This window comes from Trachymyrmex septentrionalis, unplaced genomic scaffold (genome assembly GCF_001594115.1).
Source record: "Trachymyrmex septentrionalis isolate Tsep2-gDNA-1 unplaced genomic scaffold, Tsep1.0 scaffold20, whole genome shotgun sequence".
In the NCBI taxonomy this organism is placed as follows: Eukaryota; Metazoa; Arthropoda; class Insecta; order Hymenoptera; family Formicidae; genus Trachymyrmex; species Trachymyrmex septentrionalis.
Window position 1 is genome coordinate 258833 of NW_017305180.1, and position 11842 is coordinate 270674.

At 27.7% G+C, this 11842-nt stretch overlaps 1 protein-coding gene and 1 pseudogene across 2 annotated transcripts in view; both read right to left on the reverse strand.

Moving 5' to 3' along the window:
* LOC108747551 overlaps positions 1-2576 on the reverse strand; it is an 11523-nt pseudogene extending 8947 nt beyond the window's left edge.
* Positions 2577-3426: 850 nt separating this feature from the next.
* Positions 3427-11842, reverse strand: part of LOC108747740 (glutamate receptor ionotropic, kainate 2-like) — a 12996-nt gene continuing 4580 nt past the window's right edge. For both annotated transcript variants that reach the window (XM_018485433.1, XM_018485434.1), the window contains 11 exons: positions 10278-10419; positions 8848-9150; positions 8127-8546; positions 7938-8022; positions 7542-7818; positions 6677-6875; positions 5812-5954; positions 5622-5704; positions 5029-5144; positions 4799-4948; positions 3427-3756 (listed from right to left, as the gene is read on the reverse strand). In XM_018485433.1, the coding sequence (XP_018340935.1) occupies positions 3574-3756; positions 4799-4948; positions 5029-5144; positions 5622-5704; positions 5812-5954; positions 6677-6875; positions 7542-7818; positions 7938-8022; positions 8127-8546; positions 8848-9150; positions 10278-10419 (2101 nt within the window). In that variant the 3' untranslated portion in view covers positions 3427-3573. The remainder of the gene's footprint in view (positions 3757-4798; positions 4949-5028; positions 5145-5621; positions 5705-5811; positions 5955-6676; positions 6876-7541; positions 7819-7937; positions 8023-8126; positions 8547-8847; positions 9151-10277; positions 10420-11842) is intronic.

Genomic DNA, 11842 nt, shown 5'->3' on the forward strand with positions numbered 1-11842 from the left:
ACGTGTGTTAAGTTATCGCCACTAGATGTATTCACGAATTAAATAAGATTTAAGAAATTTGTATACACAATTAAAATTAAATATATTTAATTCTTGAATACATTTTACTATTATTTTAAATACAATGACAATAAACATATCTCATTTTGAGTACATAAAATTTTTTCTTAGGAATTTTTTTAAAATTGTTATTTTTTAATATTTGATTTTTTATCATTTTGATATATTTTGCGACAATTGCGCTAATTAAGCGAGATGTTAAAAAATTATTATTAAAGAATTTATCTTATCAGAGAAGTAATAATTATTGTATATCTCTCTGACATTATTTCAACTTGTTGTGCTTTGAAAACAGATGCAAGAATATTATATGAACAGTTGATTATGATACTTCTATGTCTAGACATATTAACTTTCATAGCTTATCTGCAAATAAATCATCTCGTCAATTTGAATGGCTCGTGTTTTTAGAAAAATTCTCGGCAATAGCGACGTGTCTGACTATGACATTTGCTTCATATCCATATAGTCGTATCGTAAATCATGTGATACTTTCTGACGTTTACTGTGGGATTAAATAATGACACAAGTGCATGATAACTTTAACATGTTTAACAAACATTACTTGCACCTACACTCAAACTGGTACGAGGAACGACCTATTTGTATGATTCGCGCACGCATACCTAAAATTTAGTTCGCTATCTAAGTGGAACACCATCGCGGAAATGGTATTCATGTTTGGCAACTGGAGCAGACGATTTATGCGTATCAGGCCATCCGCATTGTCGTAAAGTACTGCAAATCCTTTGCATTTGTATTCTTTTATTAAGTCTTGAAAAATCTAATTTCAGGCATTATAATTTTGATATGAATGTAATCAATGATAATAATTAAATTTGTTAAATATAAAAAAATTTTAATTTCCTTTGCTCTCAATCTTGATTAAATTACGTTTAGTTAATGTAATTTAATTTGGATTCAAAGAACAAACAAATGCTTGTGAATAATCAAATTAAAATACGATAAACTTGTAACACATAAGAGATGTTTATGTGAACATTGAGACAATGCTTGAAAATTTTTTACAAGCAATACAATTTTTTATTTTAGTTATAATACCTTTTAGTTTAATTTAGTATATTTTAATAAAAAGATTCCATACAAATGTAATTGTATGACTCATGTCAGATTGTTTATAGATTAAAGGCAATTTTTGTGTATAAACTGCTAAGTTCATAAATAAGAATAAATACCGTGGAAAGTGCGTTGAGGTGCTAATATAGGTTTATTACATTGCCACGTTTTGGTTCAAAATTTCAAACGTTTTTTGAATCATTTCGTCGCTGTCGAACAAACCACCTGCAATTCAATTTCATCGATACGCTGGGTTAGTTAATTCTGCTTTTGCCCGCATATGTTATTATTCACGAGAAACATGGCGAGCTTACCGATAGGTATTTTCCTTGGAAATCCTAAAATATTGGATATACGTACAACAGTGATGTATAGAAGCAGCATTTCTCGGCCACTCTAAAAGAAGCGTTCTAATAGCAGCGCAAAGTAAATGGTATAGAGTATATAGTAAGGAACTTTCGATCTCTTTAAAAGTAGACATTTAATTGTAGAAATTTTTGTTTTAGATAGATTGGAATTAAATTTGTTTTTGTTTGTTATTGTCATTGCATTAGTACTATTTCTCCGCCATCTTAGATGATTTGAAGATCTAAACATGCAAGCACACTAATGCAATACACATATACATGTAACTAGTGCGATATATTTAGACACTTCTGGTCTTACTGTGCTAACGTGTTCTGCAACAGCTTTTCTCAATCTATCTGCTAAAAACAACTGCTGGATGGTTCACTGACAGTCTTTGAAAGCTGTCAGTGATACGGATTTGTTTTTTAATTCGGATATTAATTCCATAATTTTTAATAAATTTATTCTTCCCTTCTCCCTATAAAAATCACTACTTTATAATGTGCAATATACTTTATTTATTCTAAATAAAATTTTTGAGAGACGTGATAAGTTGTTCAAAAAATACATTTTAATCAATAATTTCAAATGTTTACTAAATACATATACGATTGAAGTACATCTTAACTGCAGCAAACTTAATAGACTTCTGTGCTATTTAAACAAATAATTTGCATCTATTAACGGATCTGTTTCGTTTTTACAATCCGCAATTTTACTAAATAAAATTTACGTATATAATTAATTACATATCTATGAGAAGGAAATTAATGTTGTTTCAATTATTATATGGTAGCATTTTAAAAATGTAAATCCAACTTCATAAAATTTATTTTGTAAATACTTTCTTTTTTATTTAGTTCTTTTTTAAATGAATCTGTTATTTTGTTATATTGCATAGTTTAATTAATAAAAGTGTAGTTAATATATTTAACGTATTTCTAATTTTTTACAATAAAACATAAAATAAGTTCGACGTGATATAAATCTATTTATCGTTCGTGCGGCTCGTTGCTGAAGTAAAATTCAAGCGGCACACTTGCATTAAAAAGTGTGTTAAACTTTTCCTTCAATACGAGGAAACAAACCATTTTCGAATTATGGAACAATGTTACTGGTTATAATATTTGCAGAGATTTACGACAGTTCGACAGTTTCACGCGATATGTAAATATCCTTCTCCCTATGTAAAAATCACTTCAGTTATTTGTTTATTTGGATTTGTAGATTAACGAAACATCATGAGATCATTCGCACGATTAATTGTACTTATTGCAGATTATTGGCAATACTGAAAAGAAATATTCGGAGTGAAGAAAAATCCTCTGTTACCAAAAAATTTATATACACCACGAACCATCCGATGCTATCAAAGTCGATGGTTACACTATTATAGTTACTAGTTGATTATTTCAATCACATGCAAAAGCCTACAAAGTAAGTAATAGACTTGTTGTTTCTTCTCGTATATTGTTTTGCGCATGATTATCGTAACATTTCACTTAAATGGATATCTTTCTAAATTAGGCTAATTTCTTACAGAAATCTAATACTGACTTCCAATATATTATTGGAAAATATTAATGAATTATTTTTTTGGAGTACTAAAACACTGAATAACAGTAATAATTAATTACTGTTTTTCAGTATTAAATGCCTATAAAAGATCTTGAATTTAATTTGTTCTATTCTGTTTACTTAAATGGAATGAGTATGAGGAAATAAAATTATGCAAGAAGATTAATTTTTTTAATAATGTTAATTCATTATTTTATTTTATCATATTCATTATTTTTTTATAGAAAAGATTTGTTGCTATTATTTCTTCTAATACGTCTATTATTTTTATTTGCAATTAATGTATGAAGGGAATGACATAATGCAATTTTTTTAAAGTAAATTTGTTGAAAAGTATGTATCATGTATTATATATTTTTTATAATTTCTTTATTTAGCACACAAATGCTCTAAAATGTTTTCATGTTAATTTAACGATTCAATTTGTTAGCTCCTGAGCCATTGAGAACTACAAAGTATTAAATCTATGTGAATAAATAGCCTTTTTATTATTTGGGACTTGCTCCGTCATTATTTGTTGTCAATTGGTGATGTTCTTATTACTGTTGGCACAAAACCGTATGGAGGAGTACATCCCCTTGTACTGTCATTTTCGTTTTTGCTAGATGATTCACTTTTTTTTCGTACCTGTTTAGAGCCACTGCATTTCGCAATAAATTTTAGTTCATTTATTAATTCTTCCTTAAAAGGCACCTATAAAGTAAATAACATACATTATGTATTTGATAAATAAGTATGAATATGTTATGTGTTGTGAAAATATAAGCGATTAGAATTTTTAAATATTTTACGAGGCTATATTTGTAATCGCTAGTTATAATTTATCATTATTTATAATTTAGTTAAAATATGCTTTAAGTTCACAATTATTAAATCAACAAATTTTTTTTTAGAATTATCGTTACAATGTTGTTATGATGATATTAATTTAAATCGCTATTTTACAAGTAAAAGTACCCAAATGATACACTCCAATTTCTTTTAAATTTGACACAAATATAGAATTATGAAAAATATTTTATCTATTTTTTTTCATTTTGGTCTATCAACTATTTTAAAGACATGTACTACCTTATCAATTTTTATCCTTATTTCATTTATAAGTAATAATAACGTATAAAAAACAAAACTAAATACAAAATATAGGATTTTTTTGGATCACTAATAATGGAATCAAATTTGTAAAATTGTTTCATTTAAATAAAAAATGTGAACAAATTAGCAAAAAGATTGAAATAAAGTATTGCAACATATGTTTAAGAGTTATTTGCATACATGAAAATTTTAAACATTGTGTTAAATTTTTTAAATTTGTTCACTAATTTGTTTAAATATTTTTGTATTTAAGCAAATAATTTTACAAATTGGTTTTTTATTTGTAATCAGTGATTCAAAAAACTCTTATTTGTTAAATTTTATTTTTCTCTATTATCTTATTATTTTATTTATAGATGATAAGAGGATAGATGAAATTGGAGGGGATAATAAAACCGTTTACCAAAACCGTGGACCAAAATGGAAAGCCAGGGTAAAAAATATTTTTCATAAATCTATATTTATTTTAAATTTGAAAGAAATTGGAATGTATTGTTTGGAAAGTTATTTGTTAGTTCTTTAAATTAATTTTGATTATTTTATTATACTTTGTATTAAAATCATATTTGTAGTAAATTTGGTACATTTTGATAGAAAGCGGTACGATTGTGATATATTGTGTTATAATAAGTCTGCTTACATTTTCTCGAATGGATGTTCGGGCAACATCCCAAAGTAATTCGATTATAGTATATAGTGTAGATACGGCGACTCCAACGGCGAGTACCAAGAAAACGCCGCCTACGTTGTCAAGACCTAGTCGTTCCGCTGAACCGGTTCCAGTGCTTTCCTAAACAGCGATGCATGACAAACAAATTAGATAAATACGATATACACGATTATAATAGAAAAAAAATCAAATTTATATACTTGACATTTGCCACCGCCTCTTTTTTGTGTCCACCATTTTGTCTTTATTTGTTGTATTATGCCTCGCTCAGATAACATTAACACAGCCGAATTTATGTTGTGTAGATATGGCGAATCTGTAACAATGTTTTATATGATAAAATTGATACTTCATTAATTTATCTCTCCAATATATTTACATTTTAGAAAAGATGATTATGATAAAATGATCGAAATGTTTGTAATTTAATGATGTTTTATTGAGTATTAGCATAATAAATCCAGCTTTGGTTTCTTTAGTCCTGATTTGTTTACTTATTCTAGAAAAATGTACGATAAGTAATATTTCTTTAACTAGAAAGATATTAAAATATATTATATTGGTAATTCAATATGTATTATTGCAAATATATATTATACATTTTTTTTCGATCATTTTTCAAATTTTCTTTCGATCTTGATGATTTGTCACATCTAATAATATCGAATTTTATCAAATATTAATTGTATGATAAGAAAAAGATACTAATTTTTTTAAATTGTAAAAATATAAAATATTCGACTGTACTTTATTATTATAAGTCTATGCAGAGATATTTTGTGATAAAACTTACCCTTTTTCATTGCTATACCATATCCTTTTTCATCTAAGAGTCCGCCTACTTGGGTCACATCACAATATCTTTCTGTCATATATCTAGAGCAATATATGTGTAATAATAGAGCATATATGTGTAATAATACCTATACGTACATGTATATAAATAAAAATATGAAATGTATATTTAAATATTTAATAAGTACTCAATTGAAGCAGATTCCATAAGAAAAGCGTAATCATCAGTTTGGACTTTTTGTAAACCGGCTTCATTTGTCGCGACTAGTACTTCATTCTCATTTTCCATCATGTATTTATGCATTTCCCCGTATATTGAGATATTGCTTTCCTTAAAATTGACAAAATCTTTTCAAAAAATTGAATTATAGAATGCGATTTAAACATTTATCATGCTTATTTTTTAATCCTATGTATTTATGTGTATTAATCTAAATTATTTCTTTCTCAGAAATACTAATATTATTAATAATATTTTGCAGATTTTAATTAGTCGGAGTACCATTATTTTAAAACTGTTTTTTATCACTATTTTAAAACTGTTTTTAAAATTGTTTCTATTAAATAACTTGTTATTTAATAGAAAAAATTGTAGTTACAATTCTACAAGGGATGGAAAAATTGGTAAATATACAACAAATGCTAATAATTCTATGAAAAATTATTAAATTAAGTTACAACTAAGTATAATTGCTTTGCTAATATTATTTCACTCATACATATTATTAAAAGCTGTTTAACTAATTATGTTAATTATTTAACTAATTGTGTTGCATGTAGGATTAATTACTATTGTATTTATAATAAATTACTGCTGTATGTGTTGTAAAAATTATTATTGGAATTTTTTCTCATTAATAAATTTACAAAAAATATGAGACAAACAACACAGATGATAAAGAAGATGAAAAGGAGAAAATAGTTACTTGAGTTAAGGTTTCTTACGTTTGAGATTAATTTTGTATAATACGCATTATAAAAATAATAAACTTCTTTGAACGTTTTGAAAAATTTCTCGCTATATACGTAATTATTTATTAAGTTATTACTTACTCCGAAAAAATTGAGCGTGGCTCCCTTTCTTTTTGCCCCATATTTAATAGTTTTTTTTTTAACTAATTCTTCGACATTATCAAAAGGCGATGTTACAGTTTCTACAGTTAGAAACGCCGCTAGATTGGCTGTATAACTTGATACCATTATGAGACAGAAGAACCACCAGCAGCTTGCAACCATCCTTGTCGAAATGCCACTATAAAAATATTAATTTAATTTTTATTTTTATATGTATACAGGGTGTCTGGACTGTATGACTCCACTCGTCCCGAGCAGGTAGAGCGGACTAAACTAAGTCGAAAAGTCCTGTACTATTTTGCAGTGCTCGCAATAATTAACGAGATATTAAAGATAACTGTTTAAACATAGCCGAATATGCGCGTCCGCCCGATCTATTATTGCCGAAGGTACGGCCACCCACCGATCGGACGCGCGTATTCGGCTATCTTTAAACGTTAATATCTCGTTAATTATTGCGAATATTGCAGAATAATACAGGACTTTTCGACTTAGTTTAGTCCGCTCTACCTGCTCGGGACGAGTAGTGCCGTACAATCCCTGTATAAACTTTTTGATTTAACTTATATAAAATTCTCAAAAACTAATAAATATAATATTAACGAAAATATAATATGAATTTAAGTACAAAATTGGTTGAAGCAGAGAATAGATGAACAGTGAAAACTGTGTAATTTAAAAATTATATGTGTTCGTGTTTCAATCAATTATTTAACTAATGCAATACATATTTTTTGTATTATTGATATAAGTATTTAAACATTTCACCTTTGAGAAAACTCATTCAAAGTATTAATAGCATTCATTAATATAGTAACAGTTGAGAAAATTATTTTTCACTCACATGGGTGCTATTTCGCTACCTTGTTGCATAATGGCGCCTATCGCAAACCAAAATGCATTCTTAAAGGAAAATTGATTTTCAAGTACTTCGGGTTCTTCAATGCAAGGGTAAGGATTGCTCCATTCTGCAGGACATATTCTCCCGATCACGTAGAGTAACAATGATACTATCACATAAGCGCCCATCAAATAAATCCAGACATCATTAGAAAATGGCGATAAAAACGAGAACAAACTCGGTGGTGCTTTGGTTGGCTTTTTATATAATATGCTAATTCCTGTGTAAAATTATATCTTTTTAATACGAATAAAATGATTTTATATGTGTACTGATGGCAAAAATCAAATTAACTCATTTAGCATATTTACAATAATTATTACTTTAATAAATACTTAACTAAATTCATAATGGGCGTCGTAAAGTCGAAATCATTTGCCCGTGTCGATGTAATAGTGAGATCCGTGATGGCCAGATCTGCTTCCTAAAAGAGCGTTACATCTTCAATTTATAGATCCCGTTATGTTAATGCAAACTTTTTATTTATATTTTTTTACTCGATTATATTCCTCGACATTCAATACTAACATCATTCATAATTTTTCCAAGCATACCAGACCACTTTCCATTCGTTTGAGATCCATAATCGCTTTCCACTTCCAAGGTATAATTAAATTCCAGTATCTGACTAATTTCTTGTATAACGTCGACTGCGAAACCTTCATAACGCTCATTACCGCTCAACGTGATCATCGATTCTTTTATCATGCCATATGGATGCGTAAGGGATATTAAAACAATAAATGTCTTATTTTGTATGTTCAGTTTTGGGTCTGATTTTTGAGTACTAATGTTTGGAAGCCACTCGATATTTTCCCCTGCTGTACTATTATATTCACCAATTTTTATGAGACCATTTTCAGTCAAACGTACGATATCCAATTTTACGTTACTTCGTAAACCGTCTCTATCAAATTTGACAAGACCCGTTAAACCTCTTGTTTCAGTCTAAAAGTGAAACAGCACGATAAGAATTACTTTTATAATAAAAGAATTACTGAATAATTACAAATAATTACAAAATAATTAATTCGAAGATAAGAAATATTTATCATAATTGATATCAATAGAATTTAATCAAACAATTTGAATTAATTTTATGATATAGTTTGTATATTTTTTATTTATTAATGTTCTTTAAGAATAGTAATTGATGCCAAACAAATTTATGTGTATATACAATTTGATTATAATATTTGATATATTAGAAATATATAATATATTTAAATTAAAGCATTTCTTGTCTTACCGATCGCATAAAGTTGCTTAAACTTAGTCCATGTTCCCATCTGCTATCACCATCGCATAACAATTTCTTGACATTGCCTTTTGTAGCATCCTTCAATTGTTTGAAAGCTCTCGCAAATAATTGAACTGCATCGTACATGAGCGCATGTTCAACTTGCAGCTGCGAAGGATCGTCTAGATTCCATTCGTTCTTATGCCTGTCCACGATTTGTAGTACTGTCGGATCTTTCGGATCGATCAGACGAATGCCAGTGAAATTAACGCCAGAAAACTGATATGGTTCTAAATCCAAAGTTTGCAGATCCTGATTGCAATATACATTTATTGGCATATATTATGTTTAATTGTTGGATTTTTCGGATTATACGCGCGTTAAACTTTTACTCGTAATTTAAATGTTATACAAAATTGAAAATTTTAACTATAAATTAATAAAGTTTGGACGAACTGATATTTAATACATTTGTAGTATTAATGAATACATTGAATCAACCGTTAAAAATTTTTAGAATCATTTGCATATATCAATCTTATAATTTTACAATTTTTAATCAAAATTTTTATTTATTATATATATGCAATAAAACTTTAGACTTTACTAAATTATCTTCTGCTAACAAGTATTACTATTGCACCATTCTTCATACTTTTTACAGAATATGAATTTTTATCGAAAGTATAGTTTACAGTAAGTCAAGTAAAAGCGTGATCGGCCTCAAAGCTAATAAAATATATCGCCCTAAATCTATCATGAATCTATAGAGAACACCTTTGTCCTTGATGCACTATCAAGGAAGATTCAGTTGTCATTAAACTTTCTTAAGAGAATCACATTAAGCGCCATGAGTACCAAATACGCATCACGCTATGAAGCGTGTTCCTCACGTTGTGTTTCTTTACACTCACCCGAAAGGTCCAAAAATGTCACAATTAGCGGCTGCTAAATATATGAAAAAGTCATTCGTACAGAAATCATTCGTACAGAAGTGAGTGCAGCGATATAATGTGGCAAAAAAATGTCGATGATTTATCGGAACGTGGCTCGATATGCAAAGTGAACAAAAAAAGACGATAAAAAAATAGTGAATCTGTTTTCGTGGAATCCTGGCTTAACATTGCGTCAAGGACAAGCAAAATTGAAGCAGAAAGGTTTAGATATATCGTATGAAACTATTCGAATCTATCTCAAGGCTAATAACATAAACTCGACCACGCTCTTACTTGACTTACTGTTATATTTATGGTGTATATTTTAAGCGCAAAATTTTATTGCAAAACAATTATAATTATTATTAATAAATAATAATAAGGCTCTATATTTTAATTAAAGTTTGTTACTACATTACTGGCTCTTTGCCCTTCTTTTGCATATATTGTTTTATAATTATTATTATTCTATAATTTTATAATAACTTATGCAAGTTTTCTTACCAGTGAAGTGACAATAACTTTGTACTTGTTGGATAAAATCCCAACTTGTTGAGCCTGTTTTAGAACCTCGTTGAGAATTTCGTATGAACAGTCGATGACAATATTTTCTATGTTTGATGCTTTAATTTCTTGCATTCTTTGCCTACATAAGATTCGATATCAAGCTGTACAGTTAATTAACTAATTTTTTCCTTCAAAACATTTCTTAATTAATTAAATTCGCCGATCTTTCTATATATAGTCTTACTTAATCACTTCTGGCATAATTGTCACTCATTGAAAAGTATCTAACTGTCTTGTTTGATTGAAAAAAGTTTAAAAGTCTTGAATATTTGAAAAGTGTTCTTAATATAAAATTCAAAAATATTCATATGTTTATAATAATACTTATATGTTTATAATAATATATTAGACAATTAAAAAGACTAATGTTGGAACAATATTTAAATAATATGCATTTTTTATGTTTATAAATATGATTTACATTACATATTATAAATATGAAATTGGAAAAAAATTTTATGTGGTCGTTATTAATAACAGTTAAGTGTGGGAATTGGGTTTGCCTGAGAAATATGATGCGTGAGCGGCAAGTCACCCGATACTCCAAGTTAATCATAGAGGAATCACAGAGGAGTCACCGATACTGACATACCATTTTGTTTTTAGACAATATTTCTTAAACAAAAGGTAAAAATAAAACTTTAAAAACATAAGTACAAACTAAAAAGTGTCTTCTATGAGATAATATATAGCAGTTTTTGTAATACTGTTTGTAATAATTGATTTTTTTATAAGATAAGCAAAAATGAATGTTTGCAATAAAACGGGCTCCAAAATTGACACAGTAGGCAGTAATGCTACGTATTCCTAATCTTTTTCTTTTACAGGAATTATCTGTATAAAATATCTACAAGTGAATGTATATAAAATATTCCAGAATCTTTTCACTTTGTTATAAAATATTTGAATTATATTGAATTATATATGCATATTTACTTTACGTTGCAAGATGCAAATATGTAACGCGATAGTTTTTCAAGAATTTTTTCCATATATATACGATTGTCTTTAGCTCCAATAGAGCTATTTGATACTATAAAGCAATATTATAAAGATTAAGTTAGTTCATGATCTGTTTTACAGACAGGTGTGGCGGTTTACCCTGCACTCAACAATTTTAATTTTAAAATTGTATTATGAAAAACTAGGAGAAATAATAATAAAATTGATTTAGGAAATTAAAAGCATTTAAAATGACGTAATATTATCAATAATATAGTCATTATTATTTAAACTGCGCAATTTGCAAAAGAAAATTGTAAGAATTTTAAATATAAATAAGAAGGAACATATAGTCTCAACACTAGATGTCTTAAGCGAAAGTCATTTATTTAAAATTATAATATAATAACGTAGACGTTTCGGTCGTTTTGACCATCATAAGTACATATAAAAATAAAGATTAATAAAGATGTCAATTATTTTTAACATCTTTATTTTTGTATGATGATGTTAAATCTTGACTGAAACGTCTATGTTATTATATTATAATTTTAAATATT